The sequence below is a fragment of the Bombina bombina genome, chromosome 1 (genome assembly GCF_027579735.1).
Source record: "Bombina bombina isolate aBomBom1 chromosome 1, aBomBom1.pri, whole genome shotgun sequence".
Classification (NCBI taxonomy): Eukaryota; Metazoa; Chordata; class Amphibia; order Anura; family Bombinatoridae; genus Bombina; species Bombina bombina.
Genome location: NC_069499.1, coordinates 718,771,241 through 718,791,407, shown reverse-complemented (window position 1 = coordinate 718,791,407; position 20,167 = coordinate 718,771,241). Strand labels below are relative to the sequence as shown.

At 38.5% G+C, this 20,167-nt stretch overlaps 1 protein-coding gene across 1 annotated transcript in view; it reads left to right on the top strand.

Moving 5' to 3' along the window:
* Positions 1-20,167, top strand: part of MTMR8 (myotubularin related protein 8) — a 257,972-nt gene that overhangs the window by 97,882 nt on the left and 139,923 nt on the right. The window contains exon 8 of the mRNA XM_053699222.1: positions 19,468-19,577. Coding sequence (XP_053555197.1) covers positions 19,468-19,577 — 110 coding nt within the window. The remainder of the gene's footprint in view (positions 1-19,467; positions 19,578-20,167) is intronic.

Below are 20,167 nucleotides of genomic sequence, written 5' to 3'. Positions count from 1 at the left end.
TTTGCTAGTATCAAACAGGAAAGAGCATCGGTAATTCTAATAGCTCCTGCATGGCCTCGCAAGATCTGGTTTGTGGATCTGTTAAGGATCTCATCTTTTCCTCCTTGGAGGTTACCTCTGAGGAAGGACCTTCTAATTCAGGGTCCATTCCTCCATCCAAGCCTGGATTCTCTGAAACTGACTGCTTGGAGATGGCACGCCTAGTTCTGTTTAAACGTGAGTTTTTTGAAGCGGTCATTGATACTATGCTTCAGGATTGCAAACCTGTTAATTGCAAGATTTACCATAAGGTATGGCGTAAATATCTCTATTTGTGCGAATCTAAGGGTTTTTCCTGAAGCCGGGTGAGGATTCCCCATATTTTATCTTTTTCTTCAGGATGGTCTGGAGAAAGGTTTGTCATTCAGTAATCTGAAGGGTCAGATTTCTGCACAGTCTATTTTTTTGCACAAACGTCTGGCAGATTCAAGCTTTTGTTCAGGCCCTGGTTATGATCAGGCCTGTGTTTAAACCTGTTGCTCCTCGGAGTCTTAATCTTGTCCTTAAAGTTTTGCAGCAGGCCCGTTTGAGCCGATGCATGTTGTTGATATAAAATTTTTATCTTGGAAGGTTTTGTTTCTTCTTGCTATTTTTTCCGCTCGCAGAGTTTCTGAGCTCTCAGCTCTATAGTGTGATTTCCTAATACCTTTATTTTTCATGCAGATAAGGTGGTCCTTCGTACTAAATTGGGTTTTCTCCCTAAGCTGGTGTCTGATCGAAACATTAATCAAGAAATTGTTGTTCCTTCTTTTTTGCCCTAATCCTTCTTCTCATAAGGAACATCTTTTGCATTATTTGGATTTTGTGCGTGCTCTAAAATTTTACCTACAAGCTACTAAAGATTTTCGGCAATCTTCTGCCCTGTTTGTGGTTTTCTCTGGAAAGTATACGGTTCAGAAGGCCACTTCTACTACCCTTTCCCTCTGGTTAAGAAGTACAATTCGTTTTGCTTATGAGACAGCTGGATAGCAGCCTCCTGAGAGAATTACGGCTCATTCCACTAGGGCTGTCTCCTCATCTTGGACTTTCAAAAATTAAGCTTCTGTGGAACAGCTTTGCTAGGCGGCTACATGGTCCTCTTTGCACACTTTTTCCAAATTCTACAAATTTTATACTTTTGCCTCGGTTGAGGCCTCTTTAGGGAGAAAGGTTCTTCAAGCGGTGGTGCCTTCTTTTTAGGTCCTCCTGCCTTGTTCTCCCTCCCTTTTCATTCCGTGTCCTCTAGCTTGAGTATTGGTTCCCACTAGTAATTGGAATGACGTGGACTCTCCATTCAATAGGAAAGAAATCAAAATGTATGCTTACCTGATGATAAATGTCTTTCTTTCCGGGCATGGAGAGTCCATGACCCCGCCCTCTGTTTAAATTATAATTCGGCAGTTTTTTTGAGTTAAACTCAGGCACCTCTATACCCTTGTGTTTCTTCTTTTTCTATTTTCCTTTGGCTAAATGACTGGGGATTACGGGTAAGGGAAGTTACACTTAACAGCTTTGCTGGGGTGCTCTTTGCCTCCTCCTGCTGGCCAGGAGTTGAATATCCCACTAGTAATTGGAATGACATTGTGGACTCTACATGCCCTGAAAGAAAGACATTTATCAGGTAAGTATACATTTTTGTTTTTAAGCAACTTTCTAATTTACTTCTATTATCAATTTGCTTAATTCTCTTGGAATTATTTGTTGAAAAAACAGCAATGCACTACTGGTAGCTAATTATAGGAACATTCCAGCCTAAATTGGAATCAGCATGGGTGCATTTCAGTTTTGAATAGAAACATTTTTGTAATATACATGTATTTGCAAAACAGCTTTTAATAAAAGCTAAAGCTGTTTCAAATGTGTAGTTTAGTATGCACCAGCATTTTAAACACGGCACTTGCTCAGAGAACCTAAGGTGTTTGTACCATCTGGTAATTACTCAATTTGTTAATTGCTGACATGATACAAGCCCCACTGGCACTTTGAGCAGCTGCAGTATTTAAAATGCTGGTGCACGGTGCAAACACAGCACTTTCTCACAGAACCTAGGGTGCTTGTACCATATGGTAATTACTCAATTTGTTAATTGTTGACATGATACAAGCCCCACTGGCACTCTGAGCAGCTGCAGTATGTAAAATGCTGGTGCACTGAGAATATCTAGCTATGCTTCACATGCTCGTGCAGAGAAAATGTTAACACTAAAACAGTAATAACTTTTACTAGAATCATTTTTGCCAATACATATATATTGCAAATATGCTTCTTTTCATAGATGTAATTCATCTATGTGCATTTTCATTTTGACTGGAATGTCCCTTTGACACACTAGGTGTGCCAATAACATGAGGCATATATGTGCAGCCACCAATCACTCGCTCCTGAGCTCCCTTTTCAACAAGGGATAGGAAGACCACTAAACAGATAATATAAGGAGATTGGAAAGTTGTTTTAAATCACATGCTCTATCTGAAGCATGAAAGGGAAACCCAAATTTTGTCTTTCATGATTCAGATAGAACATGCAATTTTAAGCAACTTTCTTTAATTCTATTATCAATTTGTCTTTGTTCTCCTGGTATCTTTATTTGAAAAGCAGGAATGTAAGCTTAGGAGCTGGCCCATTTTGATTTAGATACAGGGGCCCGGAAAATGGGAGAAAAATTAAATTTTGGCAGAAAAAAATGTACTGCTTATTTGAAATTCAGAGTAGGTGTTATGGCGTATTTTTATTATGCACTTAATTATGCAATTCTATTGCATTGAGAGTGGTCCTTTTAAAAACAAACAACGGCGTTCAAATTATGTAGTGCATGCACTAAATTCTGCTTTGCAAACAAACTTGAAACAAAATAAAAGCTTTTTAAAATAGTAATTTTGAACATCAAGAGTTCTGAGTAGGTTTATCTTGTCATTGTGGCTGCCCAGTAACAAGATGAAAATAAGCACCTAGATTGAGTAGTGTGTAACACCAGCACATGGATTTTGGAAGAGCACAATTTCAGCGGTAAACTACAGAATTGGTAATACATTTTACTTATTTGGGACATTTCATTTTGAGTTTAATATGCCTTTTAGTCTCTTGAGATATATATATATACAGTGTGTGTGTGTGTGTGTGTGTGTGTGTGTATATGATATATTTCTTTCATGTAATTAGCAAGAGTCCATGAGCTAGTGACGTATGGGATATACATTCCTACCAGGAGGGGCAAAGTTTCCCAAACCTCAAAATGCCTATAAATACACCCCTCACCACACCCACAAATCAGTTTTACAAACTTTGCCTCCCGTGGAGGTGGTGAAGTAAGTTTGTGCTAGATTCTACGTTGATATGCGCTCCGCAGCAGGTTGGAGCCCGGTTTTCCTCTCAGCGTGCAGTGAACGTCAGAGGGATGTGAAGAGAGTATTACCTATTTGAATTCAATGATCTCCTTCTACGGGGTCTATTTCATAGGTTCTCTGTTATCGTCCGTAGAGATTCATCTCTTACCTCCCTTTTCAGATCGACGATATACTCTTATATATACCATTACCTCTACTGATTCTCGTTTCAGTACTGGTTTGGCTTTCTACTACATGTAGATGAGTGTCCTGGGGTAAGTAAGTCTTATTTTTGTGACACTCTAAGCTGTGGTTGGGCACTTTTATATAAAGTTCTAAATATTTGTGTTTAAACATTTATTTGCCTTGATTCATGATGTTCAATATTCCTTATTTCAGACAGTCAGTTTTATTATTTGGGATAATGCATTTGAATAATCAATTTTTTTCTTACCTTAAAATTTGACTTTTTTCCCTGTGGGCTGTTAGGCTTGCGGGGGCTGAAAATGCTTCATTTTATTGCGTCATTCTTGGCGCTGACTTTTTTGGCGCAAAAAAATTTCTTTGTATTTCCGGCGTCATACTTGTCACCGGAAGTTGCGTCATTTTTTTGACGTTTTTGCGCCAAAAGTATCGGCGTTACTGGATGTGGCGTCATTTTTGGCGCTAAAAGCATTTAGGCGCCAAATAATGTGGGCGTCTTTTTTGGCGCTAAAAAATATGGGCGTCATTATTGTCTACACATTATTTAAGTCTCATTGTTTATTTGCTTCTGGTTGCTAGAAGCTTGTTCACTGGCATTTTTTCCCATTCCTGAAACTGTCATTTAAGGAATTTGATCAATTTTGCTTTATATGTTGTTTTTTCTATTACATATTGCAAGATGTCTCAGATTGACCCTGAATCAGAAGATACTTCTGGAAAATCGCTGCCTGATGCTGGATCTACCAAAGTTAAGTGTATTTGCTGTAAACTTGTGGTATCTGTTCCTCCAGCTGTTGTTTGTAATGAATGTCATGACAAACTTGTTAATGCAGATAATATTTCCTTTAGTAATGTTACATTACCTGTTGCTGTTCCATCAACATCTAATACTCAGAGTGTTCCTGTTAACATAAGAGATTTTGTTTCTAAATCCATTAAGAAGGCTATGTCTGTTATTCCTCCTTCCAGTAAACGTAAAAGGTCTTTTAAAACTTCTCATTTTTCAGATGAATTTTTAAATGAACATCATCATTCTGATTCTGATAATGATTCCTCTGGTTCAGAGGATTCTGTTTCAGAGGTTGATGCTGATAAATCTTCATATTTATTCAAATGGAATTTATTCGTTCTTTACTTAAAGAAGTCTTAATTGCATTAGAAATAGAGGAATCTAGTCCTCTTGATACTAAATCTAAACGTTTAAATAAGGTTTTTAAATCTCATGTAGTTATTCCAGAAGTTTTTCCTGTCCCTGATGCTATTTCTGAAGTAATTTCCAGGGAATGGAATAATTTGGGTAATTCATTTACTTCTTCTAAACGTTTTAAGCAATTATATCCTGTGCCATCTGACAGATTAGAGTTTTGGGACAAAATCCCTAAGGTTGATGGGGCTATCTCTACTCTTGCTAAACGTACTACTATTCCTACGGCAGATAGTACTTCCTTTAAGGATCCTTTAGATAGGAAAATTGAATCCTTTCTAAGAAAAGCTTACTTATGTTCAGGTAATCTTCTTAGACCTGCTATATCTTTAGCGGATGTTGCTGCAGCTTCAACATTTTGGTTGGAAGCTCTAGCGCAACAAGTAACAGATCATAATTCTCATAGCATTGTTAATCTTCTTCAACATGCTAATAATTTTATTTGTGATGCCATCTTTGATATCATTAGGGTTGATGTCAGGTATATGTCTCTAGCTATTTTAGCTAGAAGAGCTTTATGGCTTAAAACTTGGAATGCTGATATGTCTTCTAAGTCTACTCTGCTTTCCCTTTCTTTCCAGGGTAATAAATTATTTGGTTCTCAGTTGGATTCTATTATTTCAACTGTTACTGGGGGGAAAGGAACTTTTTTACCACAGGATAAAAAATCTAAAGGTAAATTTAGGTCTTCTAATAGTTTTCGTTCCTTTCGTCACAATAAGGAACAAAAGCCTGATCCTTCCCCTACAGGAGCGGTATCAGTTTGGAAACCATCTCCAGTCTGGAATAAATCCAAGCCTTTTAGAAAGCCAAAGCCAGCTCCCAAGTCAACATGAAGGTGCGGCCCTCATTCCAGCCCAGCTGGTAGGGGGCAGATTACGATTTTTCAAAGAAATTTGGATCAATTCGATTCACAATCTTTGGATTCAGAACATTGTTTCACAAGGGTACAGAATAGGCTTCAAGATAAGGCCTCCTGCAAGAAGATTTTTTCTTTTGCGTGTCCCAGTAAATCCAGTGAAGGCTCAAGCATTTCTGAAATGTGTTTCAGATCTAGAGTTGGCTGGGGTAATTATGCCAGTTCCAGTTCTGGAACAGGGGCTGGGGTTTTACTCAAATCTTTTCATTGTACCAAAGAAGGAGAATTCCTTCAGACCAGTTCTGGATTTAAAAATATTGAATCATTATGTAAGGATACCAACATTCAAAATGGTAACTATAAGGACTATTCTGCCTTTTGTTCAGCAAGGGCATTATATGTCCACAATAGATTTACAGGATGCATATCTGCATATTCCGATTCATCCAGATCACTATCAGTTTCTGAGATTCTCTTTCCTAGACAAGCATTACCAGTTTGTGGCTCTGCCGTTTGGCCTAGCAACAGCTCCAAGGATTTTTACAAAGGTTCTCGGTGCCCTTCTGTCTGTAATCAGAGAACAGGGTATTGTGGTATTTCCTTATTTGGACGATATCTTGGTACTTGCTCAGTCTTCACATTTTAGCAGAATCTCATACGAATCGACTTGTATTGTTTCTTCGAGAACATGGTTGGAGGATCAATTTACCAAAAAGTTCATTGATTCCTCAGACAAGGGTAACCTTTTTAGGTTTCCAGATAGATTCAGTGTCCATGACTCTGTCTCTGACAGACAAGAGACGTCTAAAATTGGTTTCAGCTTGTCGAAACCTTCAGTCTCTATCATTCCCTTCGGTAGCCTTATGCATGGAAATTCTAGGTCTTATGACTGCTGCATCGGACGCTATCCCCTTTGCTCGTTTTCACATGCGACCTCTTCAGCTCTGTATGCTGAACCAGTGGTGCAGGGATTATACAAAGATATCTCAATTAATATCTTTAAAACCGATTGTACGACACTCTCTGACGTGGTGGACAGACCACCATCGTTTAGTTCAGGGGGCTTCTTTTGTTCTTCCGACCTGGACTGTGATTTCAACAGATGCAAGTCTGACAGGTTGGGGAGCTGTTTGGGGGTTTCTAACAGCACAAGGGGTTTGGGAATCTCAGGAGGTGAGATTACCAATCAACATTTTGGAACTCCGTGCAATTTTCAGAGCTCTTCAGTCATGGCCTCTTCTAAAGAGAGAGTGGTTCATTTGTTTTCAGACGGACAATGTCACAACCGTGGCATATGTCAATCATCAACGAGGGACTCACAGTCCTCTGGCTATGAAAGAAGTATCTTGAATACTGGTATGGGCGGAATCCAGCTCCTGTCTAATTTCTGCGGTTCATATCCCAGGTATAGACAATTGGGAAGCGGATTATCTCAGTCGCCAAACGTTACATCCGGGCGAATGGTCTCTTCACCCAGAGGTATTTCTTCAGATTGTTCAAATGTGGGGACTTCCAGAAATAGATCTGATGGCTTCTCATCTAAACAAGAAGCTTCCCAGGTATCTGTCCAGATCCAGGGATCCTCAGGCAGAGGCAGTGGATGCATTGTCACTTCCTTGGAAGTATCATCCTGCCTATATCTTTCCGCCTCTAGTTCTTCTTCCAAGAGTGATTTCCAAGATTCTAAAGGAGTGCTCGTTTGTTCTGCTGGTGGCTCCAGCATGGCCTCACAGGTTTTGGTATGCGGATCTTGTCCGGATGGCCACTTGCCAACCGTGGACTCTTCCGTTAAGACCAGACCTTCTATCGCAAGGTCCTTTTTTCCATCAGGATCTCAAATCCTTAAATTTGAAGGTATGGAGATTGAACGCTTGATTCTCAGTCATAGAGGTTTCTCTGACTCTGTGATTAATACTATGTTACAGGCTCGTAAATCTGTATCTAGGAAGATATATTATCGAGTCTGGAAGATTTACATTTCTTGGTTTTTTTCTCATTTTGCTTGGCATTCTTTTAGAATTCCTAGAATTTTACAGTTTCTTCAGGATGGTTTGGATAAAGGTTTGTCTGCAAGTTTCTTGAAAGGACAAATCTCTGCTCTTTCTGTTCTTTTTCACAGAAAGATTGCTAGTCTTCCTGATATTCATTGTTTCTTTCATGTAATTAACAAGAGTCCATGAGCTAGTGACGTATGGGATATACATTCCTACCAGGAGGGGCAAAGTTTCCCAAACCTTAAAATGCCTATAAATACACCCCTCACCACACCCACAAATCAGTTTTACAAACTTTGCCTCCAAGGGAGGTGGTGAAGTAAGTTTGTGCTAGATTCTACGTTGATATGCGCTCCGCAGCAAGTTGGAGCCCGGTTTTCCTCTCAGCGTGCAGTGAATGTCAGAGGGATGTGAAGAGAGTATTGCCTATTGAATGCAGTGATCTCCTTCTACGGGGTCTATTTCATAAGGTTCTCTGTTATCGGTCGTAGAGATTCATCTCTTACCTCCCTTTTCAGATCGACGATATACTCTTATATTTACCATTTCCTCTACTGATTCTCGTTTCAGTACTGGTTTGGCTTTCTACAAACATGTAGATGAGTGTCCTGGGGTAAGTAAGTCTTATTTTCTGTGACACTCTAAGCTATGGTTGGGCACTTTATTTATAAAGTTCTAAATATATGTATTCAAACATTTATTTGCCTTGACTCAGAATGTTCAACTTTCCTTATTTCCAGACAGTCAGTTTCATATTTGGGATTATGCTTTAAATTATCATATTTTTTTCTTACCTCAAAAATTTTACTTTTTTCCCTGTGGGCTGTTAGGCTCGCGGGGGCTGAAAATGCTTCATTTTATTGCGTCATTCTTGGCGCGGACTTTTTTGGCGCAAAAATTCTTTTCCGTTTCCGGCGTCATACGTGTCGCCGGAAGTTGCGTCATTTTTTGACGTTATTTTGCGCCAAAAATGTCGGCGTTCCGGATGTGGCGTCATTTTTGGCGCCAAAAGCATTTAGGCGCCAAATAATGTGGGCGTCTTATTTGGCGCCAAAAAATATGGGCGTCGCTTTTGTCTCCACATTATTTCAGTCTCATTTTTCATTTGCTTCTGGTTGCTAGAAGCTTGATGTTTGGCATTTTTTTCCCATTCCTGAAACTGTCTTATAAGGAATTTGATCTATTTTGCTTTATATGTTGTTTTTTCTCTTACATATTGCAAGATGTCTCACGTTGCATCTGAGCCAGAAGATACTGCAGGAAAACCACTGCCTGCTGGATCTACCAAAGCTAAGTGTATCTGCTGTAAACTTTTGGTAGCTATTCCTCCAGCTGTTGTTTGTAATAATTGTCATGACAAACTTGTTAAAGCAGATAATATTTCCTTTAGTGATGTACCATTGCCTGTTGCAGTTCCCTCAACATCTAAGGTGCAGAATGTTCCTGATAACATAAGAGATTTTGTTTCTGAATCCATAAAGAAGGCTTTGTCTGTTATTTCTCCTTCTAGTAAACGTAAAAAGTCTTTTAAATCTTCTCTCTCTACAGATGAATTTTTAAATGAACACCATCATTCTGATTCTTTGGACTCTTCTGGTTCAGAGGATTCTATCTCAGAGATTGATGCTGATAAATCTTCATATTTATTTAAGATGGAATTTATTCGCTCTTTACTTAAAGAAGTACTAATTGCTTTAGAAATAGAGGATTCTAGTCCTCTTGATACTAATTCTATACGTTTGGATAAGGTTTTTAAAGCTCCTGCGGTTATTCCAGAAGTCTTTCCTGTTCCTAATGCTATTTCTGCAGTAATTTCTAAGGAATGGGATAAATTGGGTAATTCATTTACTCCTTCTAAACGTTTTAAGCAATTATATCCTGTTCCGCCTGACAGGTTAGAATTTTGGGACAAAATCCCTAAAGTTGATGGGGCTATTTCTACCCTTGCTAAACGTACTACCATTCCTACGTCAGATGGTACCTCGTTTAAGGATCCTTTAGATAGAAAAATTGAATCTTTTCTAAGAAAAGCTTATCTATGTTCAGGTAATCTTCTTAGACCTGCTATATCATTGGCTGATGTTGCTGCAGCTTCAACTTTTTGGTTGGAAACTCTAGCGCAACAAGTAACAAATCGTGATTCTCATGATATTATTATTCTTCTCCAGCATGCTAATAATTTCATCTGTGATGCCATTTTTGATATTATTAGAGTTGATGTTAGGTTTATGTCTCTGGCTATCTTAGCCAGAAGAGCTTTATGGCTTAAGACCTGGAATGCTGATATGGCTTCTAAATCAACTCTACTTTCCATTTCTTTCCAGGGAAACAAATTATTTGGTTCTCAGTTGGATTCTATTATTTCAACTGTTACTGGTGGGAAAGGAACTTTTTTACCACAGGATAAAAAGTCTAAAGGTAAAAACAGGGCTAACAATCGTTTTCGTTCTTTTCGTTTCAACAAAGAACAAAAGCCTGATCCTTCGTCCTCAGGAGCAGTTTCAGTTTGGAAACCATCTCCAGTCTGGAATAAATCCAAGCCTGCTAGAAAGGCAAAGCCTGCTTCTAAGTTCACATGAAGGTACGGCCCTCATTCCAGTTCAGCTGGTAGGGGGCAGGTTACGTTTTTTCAAAGAAATTTGGATCAATTCTGTTCACAATCTTTGGATTCAGAACATTGTTTCAGAAGGGTACAGAATTGGTTTCAAGATGAGACCTCCTGCAAAGAGATTTTTTCTTTCCCATGTCCCAGTAAATCCAGTGAAAGCTCAAGCATTTCTGAATTGTGTTTCAGATCTAGAGTTGGCTGGAGTAATTATGCCAGTTCCAGTTCCGGAACAGGGGATGGGGTTTTATTCAAATCTCTTCATTGTACCAAAGAAGGAGAATTCCTTCAGACCAGTTCTGGATCTAAAATTATTGAATCGTTATGTAAGGATACCAACGTTCAAGATGGTAACTGTAAGGACTATATTGCCTTTTGTTCAGCAAGGGAATTATATGTCCACAATAGATTTACAGGATGCATATCTGCATATTCCGATTCATCCAGATCATTATCAGTTCCTGAGATTCTCTTTTCTAGACAAGCATTACCAATTTGTGGCTCTACCGTTTGGCCTTGCTACAGCTCCAAGAATTTTCACAAAGATTCTCGGTGCCCTTCTGTCTGTAATCAGAGAACAGGGTATTGTGGTATTTCCTTATTTGGACGATATCTTGGTACTTGCTCAGTCTTTACATTTAGCAGAGTCTCATACGAATCGACTTGTGTTGTTTCTTCAAGATCATGGTTGGAGGATCAATTTACCAAAAAGTTCTTTGATTCCTCAAACAAGGGTAACCTTTCTGGGTTTCCAGATAGATTCAGTGTCCATGACTCTGTCTTTAACAGACAAGAGACGTCTAAAATTGATTACAGCCTGTCGAAACCTTCAGTCTCAATCATTCCCTTCGGTAGCCTTATGCATGGAAATTCTAGGTCTTATGACTGCTGCATCGGACGCGATCCCCTTTGCTCGTTTTCACATGCGACCACTTCAGCTCTGTATGCTGAACCAATGGTGCAGGGATTACACGAAGATATATCAATTAATATCTTTAAAACCGATTGTTCGGCACTCTCTAACGTGGTGGACAGATCACCTTCGTTTAATTCAGGGGGCTTCTTTTGTTCTTCCGACCTGGACTGTAATTTCAACAGATGCAAGTCTCACAGGTTGGGGAGCTGTGTGGGGATCTCTGACGGCACAAGGAGTTTGGGAATCTCAGGAGGTGAGATTACCGATCAATATCTTGGAACTCCGTGCAGTTTTCAGAGCTCTTCAGTTTTGGCCTCTTCTGAAGAGAGAATCGTTCATTTGTTTTCAGACAGACAATGTCACAACTGTGGCATACATCAATCATCAAGGAGGGACTCACAGTCCTCTGGCTATGAAAGAAGTATCTCGAATTTTGGTTTGGGCGGAATCCAGCTCCTGTCTAATCTCTGCGGTTCATATCCCAGGTGTAGACAATTGGGAAGCGGATTATCTCAGTCGCCAAACGTTGCATCCGGGCGAATGGTCTCTTCACCCAGAGGTATTTCTTCAGATTGTTCAAATGTGGGGGCTCCCAGAGATAGATCTGATGGCCTCTCATCTAAACAAGAAACTTCCCAGGTATCTGTCCAGATCCCGGGATCCTCAGGCGGAGGCAGTGGATGCATTATCACTTCCTTGGAAGTATCATCCTGCCTATATCTTTCCGCCTCTAGTTCTTCTTCCAAAAGTAATCTCCAAGATTCTGAGGGAATGCTCGTTTGTTCTGCTAATAGCTCCGGCATGGCCTCACAGGTTTTGGTATGCGGATCTTGTACGGATGGCATCTTGCCAACCATGGACTCTTCCGTTAAGACCAGACCTTCTGTCACAAGGTCCTTTTTTCCATCCGGATCTGAAATCCTTAAATTTAAAGGTATGGAGATTGAACGCTTGATTCTTGGTCATAGAGGTTTCTCTGACTCCGTGATTAATACTATGTTACAGGCTCGTAAATCTGTATCTCGAGAGATATATTATAGAGTCTGGAAGACTTATATTTCTTGGTGTCTTTCTCATCATTTTTCTTGGCATTCTTTTAGAATACCAAGAATTTTACAGTTTCTTCAGGATGGTTTAGATAAGGGTTTGTCCGCAAGTTCTTTGAAAGGACAAATCTCCGCTCTTTCTGTTCTTTTTCACAGAAAGATTGCTATTCTTCCTGATATTCATTGTTTTGTACAAGCTTTGGTTCGTATAAAACCTGTCATTAAGTCAATTTCTCCTCCTTGGAGTTTGAATTTGGTTCTGGGAGCTCTTCAAGCTCCTCCGTTTGAACCTATGCATTCATTGGACATTAAATTACTTTCTTGGAAAGTTTTGTTCCTTTTGGCCATCTCTTCTGCTAGAAGAGTTTCTGAATTATCTGCTCTTTCGTGTGAGTCTCCTTTTCTGATTTTTCATCAGGATAAGGCGGTGTTGCGAACTTCTTTTGAATTTTTACCTAAAGTTGTGAATTCCAACAACATTAGTAGAGAAATTGTGGTTCCTTCATTATGTCCTAATCCTAAGAATTCTAAGGAGAAATCATTGCATTCTTTGGATGTTGTTAGAGCTTTGAAATATTATGTTGAAGCTACGAAATCTTTCCGTAAGACTTCTAGTCTATTTGTTATCTTTTCCGGTTCTAGGAAAGGCCAGAAAGCTTCTGCCATTTCTTTGGCATCTTGGTTGAAATCTTTAATTCATCTTGCCTATGTTGAGTCGGGTAAAATTCCGCCTCAGAGAATTACAGCTCATTCTACTAGGTCAGTATCTACTTCCTGGGCGTTTAGGAATGAAGCTTCGGTTGACCAGATCTGCAAAGCAGCAACTTGGTCCTCTTTGCATACTTTTACTAAATTCTACCATTTTGATGTATTTTCTTCTTCTGAAGCAGTTTTTGGTAGAAAAGTTCTTCAGGCAGCGGTTTCAGTTTGAATCTTCTGCTTATGTTTTTTGTTAAACTTTATTTTGGGTGTGGATTATTTTCAGCAGGAATTGGCTGTCTTTATTTTATCCCTCCCTCTCTAGTGACTCTTGTGTGGAAAGATCCACATCTTGGGTAGTCATTATCCCATACGTCACTAGCTCATGGACTCTTGTTAATTACATGAAAGAAAACATAATTTATGTAAGAACTTACCTGATAAATTCATTTCTTTCATATTAACAAGAGTCCATGAGGCCCACCCTTTTTTGTGGTGGTTATGATTTTTTTGTATAAAGCACAATTATTCCAATTCCTTATTTTATATGCTTCGCACTTTTTTTCTTATCACCCCACTTCTTGGCTATTCGTTAAACTGATTTGTGGGTGTGGTGAGGGGTGTATTTATAGGCATTTTAAGGTTTGGGAAACTTTGCCCCTCCTGGTAGGAATGTATATCCCATACGTCACTAGCTCATGGACTCTTGTTAATATGAAAGAAATGAATTTATCAGGTAAGTTCTTACATAAATTATGTTTTTGTACAAGCTTTGGTTCGTATAAAACCTGTTATTAAGTCAATTTCTCCTCCTTGGAGTTTGAATTTGGTTCTGGGGGCTCTTCAAGCTCCTCCGTTTGAACCTATGCATTCGCTGGACATTAAGGGCTCCATGTACTAAGCCGTCAATTCATCCGTCATTGTAGACGCGGATAAACTCGCCGTTACTCGCCGCGGGCGAAATGGTGTCCGCTGTCGCTATGTACTAATAATCCCCCAATAAATAGACAAGTCTAGCCTGCCGCGAGCAGTGGCGGATTATTGATAAATTTGACGCCTCGCTCATCGCGACTAAGCTGATTTACTTAACTTTCGGTTGAATTGTCTGGCCAATTATTAACACGTGACATGCAAGGTGTCACGAACATCATAGTAGTCGCGGGAATAGAATTTTGCTCCTATAAAAGTTCAATTTATCTAAACAACTTTATTGTTCAAAATTTTTGAAGAGTGATTACAGAGCGTTATTTTTGTAATATTTATTTACAATTTGGATATGGCTTCATCTGGATCTGATAATATATAAATATTAATATAAAAATAATTATAAAGATTGACAACTATACAATACAAATTTAAAATATAGATTACTCTTTAATTACAGTCTACAAATTGGGCGCAATTTATGTACATGGAAATGAGAGACAAATTAGACGCCAGTTATGCTGTAAGTACAATGCTGATATTACTGCCTTTTATATATGTCTAGACTGGCGTCTAGATTGACTTTCCTATTGTTTTGTACCTTGCCCGCCACCTAAAAGGTGGCGAGGCAAAAATAACGAGGTGGGAGCGGAAATTGTAGCGAGCGGACAAATAGATTTTTTAGTACATTCGTTTTTGGCGAGTTGGTGGTCAAATATGTCTAATTACAGTGAAAAATGGAGAGGTAGTGAGGTTTGGCGGATAAGTACGCTCGCAATTTTAAAGATGCGAGTTTGAACATATACATGCAAACAGGTGTATAATATGTATTAATACTTTCCCCTTCTGGTGAACCGCAGCCGTCCCACAGTCTCTCCCAAGGTCTGTGTGAATATATCAGGTGTGCTAGCTGGAGGCGCTGGTTCAGCTTGTATCAGTCGTTGGTATCTTCTTTTCCTTTCCTTCCTCGGTTGTATAAGTCTAGGTGCAAAATAGTGGTGCTGAAATATCAGACAATACACCATACAAAGGTGAATATCTACTCACAGTGTATATTGCAGGTTACCGGCTCCTTCCCAATATGAAAAGACAATATCACAGATTCAGTAAAAAAGTTTGTCTTTATTTGGCTCAACGCAAAAGCGTTTCAACGGTCCCAGCCGTCTTTCTCAAGAGCAATAAAAGTGCTTTACAAACCATTGGTTTGTAAAGCACTTTTATTGCTCTTGAGAAAGACGGCTGGGACCGTTGAAACGCTTTTGCGTTGAGCCAAATAAAGACAAACTTTTTTACTGAATCTGTGATATTGTCTTTTCATATTGGGAAGGAGCCGGTAACCTGCAATATACACTGTGAGTAGATATTCACCTTTGTATGGTGTATTGTCTGATATTTCAGCACCACTATTTTGCACCTAGACTTATACAACTGAGGAAGGAAAGGAAAAGAAGATACCAACGACTGATACAAGCTGAACCAGCGCCTCCAGCTAGCACACCCGAGTTTGAACATAGTTGACGACTTTGTACATATCAGTTTGCGAGTTTTGACGCGAGATTTGTTGCGGGTAGCTCGCTGACTGCTTAGTACATGGAGCCCTAAATTACTTTCTTGGAAAGTTTTGTTTCTTTTGGCCATCTCTTCTGCTAGAAGAGTTTCTGAATTATCTGCTCTTTCTTGTGAGTCTCCTTTTCTGATTTTTCATCAGGATAAGGCGGTGTTGCAAACTTCTTTTAAATTTTTACCTAAGGTTGTGAATTCTAACAACATTAGTAGAGAAATTGTGGTTCCCTCATTGTGTCCTAATCCTAAGAATTCTAAGGAAAGAGCGTTGCATTCTTTGGATGTAGTTAGAGCTTTGAAATATTATGTTGAAGCTACTAAACATTTCCGAAAGACTTCTAGTCTATTTGTTATCTTTTCTGGTTCTAGGAAAGGTCAGAAGGCCTCTGCCATTTCTTTGGCGTCTTGGTTAAAGTCTTTGATTCATCATGCTTATGTCGAGTCGGGTAAAACTCCGCCTCAAAGGATTACAGCTCATTCTACTAGGTCAGTTTCTACTTCCTGGGCGTTTAGGAATGAAGCTTCGGTTGATCAGATTTGCAAAGCAGCAACTTGGTCTTCTTTGCATACTTTTACTAAATTCTACCATTTTGATGTGTTTTCTTCTTCTGAAGCAGTTTTTGGTAGAAAAGTACTTCAGGCAGCTGTTTCAGTTTGATTCTTCTGCTTATAATTTCAGTTTTTTTCATTATAAGATTTAAACTTTGTTTTGGGTGTGGATTATTTTCAGCGGAATTGGCTGTCTTTATTTTATCCCTCCCTCTCTAGTGACTCTTGCGTGGAAGATCCACATCTTGGGTATTCATTATCCCATACGTCACTAGCTCATGGACTCTTGCTAATTAAATGAAAGAGAACCTAATTTATGTAAGAACTTACCTGATAAATTCATTTCTTTCATATTAGCAAGAGTCCATGAGGCCCACCCTTTTTTGTGGTGGTTATGATTTTTTTGTATAAAGCACAATTATTCCAATTCCTTATTTTTTTTATGCTTTCGCACTTTTTTCTTATCACCCCACTTCTTGGCTATGCGTTAAACTGATTTGTGGGTGTGGTGAGGGGTGTATTTATAGGCATTTTGAGGTTTGGGAAACTTTGCCCCTCCTGGTAGGAATGTATATCCCATACGTCACTAGCTCATGGACTCTTGCTAATATGAAAGAAATGAATTTATCAGGTAAGTTCTTACATAAATTGTTATATGTGTGTGTATATGATTCCCTTGATAAGATACCAAAAACACAAAGTGAGAAAACCTAGTACCCAACAAGAATTAAATAACGTCCCATCTCAAGTATACTGCACAAACAGGAGCAATGTAAACAAACAGTCTTAGGTTGTGGACAGATGTCGAAATAAAGTTCAGGCAATGAGGCAGTGGTGCGTAATACAGGAATATGCAGATATATAGAATGACACAGTCTCACCTCTGCTTTTAGCTTCACACAGTATTCCGCTGTTTTTCCCTTGAGGTCACAGAATTACCGCTGGGTTTCTGCACACTCGCACCCACCAGGGGGGGCGTGTACAGTGCTGTATCAGATGTAATCCACAGAATGTTCCGTAAATCTTTACACTCGCTTGCCGAGTGTTCAGCCGATTCACTCCTTCAGAGGATCTATATCAGAGGACTATACCGGACAATCCTCCAATCCGAGTGCTCGACTGATTTTCGTCACACCCGTTGTCCACCAATCCAAGGACTGCAGTCAGGAACCATAGGAATCCTCCGTTCAGTTAGACGGAACTTTAGCACCGAACCGGCTTTTCACATGTGTGATAATGGGATCTCCCAGCTGCTGCTTGACCAATACAGACCAATACAGATCCGGTGGTTGCTCCCAGGAAAGCAGAGAAGTGGACGAGGCAGGGGACTAACGCTCTCCAGGCAAAAGTATAAAGTCCACCAAAGAAAGCAAGTGAGAGCGTTAGTGTAAAAATAAAATATAACCTTTATTGGTATATATAAAATAGGACAACACAGTGTCAAAAGAGCAGAGATGGGGCACCTCTGGCTGGCAGGCTTACGCGTTTCGGCATAGCCCTAATCATAGCATATTATATATATATATATATATATGTATATGTGTATATATATATATATATATATATATATGTATATATATATATATATGTATATATATATATATATATATACTCCAGAATTGTTATTGTTTTAAAAGTTAGATAATCCCTTTATTACCCATTCTCCAGTTTTGCATAACTAACATTGTTATATTAATATACTTTTTACCTCTGTGATTACCTTGTATGTAAGTATTTTTGGACAGCCCCCTGATCACATGACATTTTATTTATTATCTATTGACTTGCATTTAGTACTGTGTTGTGCAAAATCTTAAATAACTCCTTGGGTGTGAACACAATGTTATCTATATGGCCTGCCTGAACTAGCAGTCTCCTGTTGTGAAAAGCTAATTAAAAATCATGTGATAAGAGTCTGTCTATAGTGACTTAGAAACAGACAGAAATTTAGAGGTTTAAATGTAATAAAGTATATTAAAATAACAATGTTGGTTGTGCAAAGCTGGGAAATGGGTAGTAAAGGCGTTATCTATCTTTTGAAACAATAACAATTTTAGTGTAGACTGTCCCTTTAATGTTTTGCTCTTTATGCAGATGTAAACAATTTTTCTAATAAATGCTGTTTGTCTGAATGTTATGAGTATGGCGTACAGTACTGAAGGGCACATCTCTGAAATTATATAAACAAGCTGGATTCTGTTCAAAGGAGGGCTACTAAAATAACACATGGTCTAAAAATAAAACTTATAAAGGCTTGGTGACCTTAATATCTATGTATAGCTTGTGGAGGCAGAGAGGTTAAATAAAAACTTTAAAATATTTTAAGGGACTTAATAAAGCGTAGACTGAAAGCATTCATCACAAAAAGCACAGCACCAGAACAAGGGGTCACTATTCAGCTAGTAGTGAATACTATTTTTTAAAAATGTCTAATTTATGTCTGTGTGTACGTGCATAACATTTGAAAATGTAACGTTTCATCAAACTGGATTGCAGAAAATGTTTTTAAAGGGACATAAAACCCAAAATGTTTCTTTCATGATTCAGATTACACAATTTCAAAAAAGTTTACAATTTACTTCTATTATCAAATTTGCTTTGTGCTCGTGTTACGTCTGGAGCACTACATGATAGAAAGTAGTGCTACCATCTAGTACTCTTGCTAATCTAGAGCATTGTTGCAAAACTGCTGCCATATAGTATTGCAGACACGTGCACACTCCTGAACTTACCTCCCTGCTTTTCAACAATGATAGCAAAAAACTAAGAAAATTTGATAAGAAGTAAATTGGAAAGTGGTTTGAAATTGTATGTTCTATCTTAAACATAAAAGAAAAAAAATGTGGGTTTTATGTCCCTTTAAGATGAAGGGTGAAGGGTCGTAGTACGTTGAGGAGTAATAATAATAGTAATATTTATACTTTTGAGTCACCAGCTCCTACTGAGCATGTGCAAGAATTCACAGAATATACGTATATGCATTTGTGATTGGCTGATGGCTGTCACATGGTACAGAAGGAGTAGAAATAGACATAACGTTGACATTTGTCAGTGAAAAATCTACTACTCATTTGAAGTTCAGACTAATTGCTATTGCATTGTCTTTTTATCATGCATTTGTTGATTATGCAAATCTACTGAATTTACTGGTCCTAGACAAACACTGTGGGAAACTTGCTTAGGATAAGCATACGGCTATCCTACAAACTAAATAAACGTATTCTTTAGGAAATATGTTCAGACTTGTTAGACCTGTGGTTCTTATCTGTTGTAAAATCTGTTTCTAATATAACTTTTACTATGCAAGCATTGCAACAACTAGATATGTCCCATTCAGATATGTTTATAGACATGCATATACAAGGGGGGGGGGATATCACTATAGTATTAGTCAAACATTACTCAATGTTAAAGATAAGGTAAAAGCCAGATTATTTACTAATCCTCTGCAATTTCCATTAGTGACAATTGCCAACTCTATGCGTTTTATAAATGTGTGCACTCTTCTGGTAGTCTAGTTCCATCATCACATGTGCCTCTGGATTTCTCTCCCTACCATCTAGTTTGTGAGCTGAAGAGTCCATCCATGAGTGACTTCCTAACAGGCCTTGAGAATTCAGGTTGGCTGCGGCACATTAAAGCAATAATGGATGCTGGAGTTTTTTTGGCTAAGGTATGTCACTAATTCAGTAAGTAAATGATTGCTTTGCTGTTGAATCCTCTCTCTGTTCACAAATAATTTCTTTGCATGATTTTACATTTTATGCATATATGTGTGTATATGTATATATATATATATGTGTGTGTGTGTATATGTATATATATATATATGTGTGTGTGTGTGTGTATATATATATATATATAAATAATGTGTGTGTGTGTGTGTGTATGTGTATATACATATATATTGTGTATATAGGCAGAAACTTTCATGAAAAAAAGAGGCACTCACAGGACTTAGTTAACAAAGTTTATTAATAGTTCATCAATTCAGTTGGTCAACGTTTCGGTCCTCACAGGGACCTTTGTCAAGACTGTTTGATCTCCATGCAAGTCTTACTTCCTGGTTATCACCAACATGAAACATCCAAGTCCGCAACTCCGCCCCTACTCAAATCACCATAGAGATGGCGAAGGGAATATATATAATCCTGAGTGTGTTTCTGTCCATTTGCTCATATTGTTTGAATCCACCTGACTCACTGGAGGATGGATTCAATTTACCATTTGATTTGTATACACATACATATAAAAGGCCCTTTC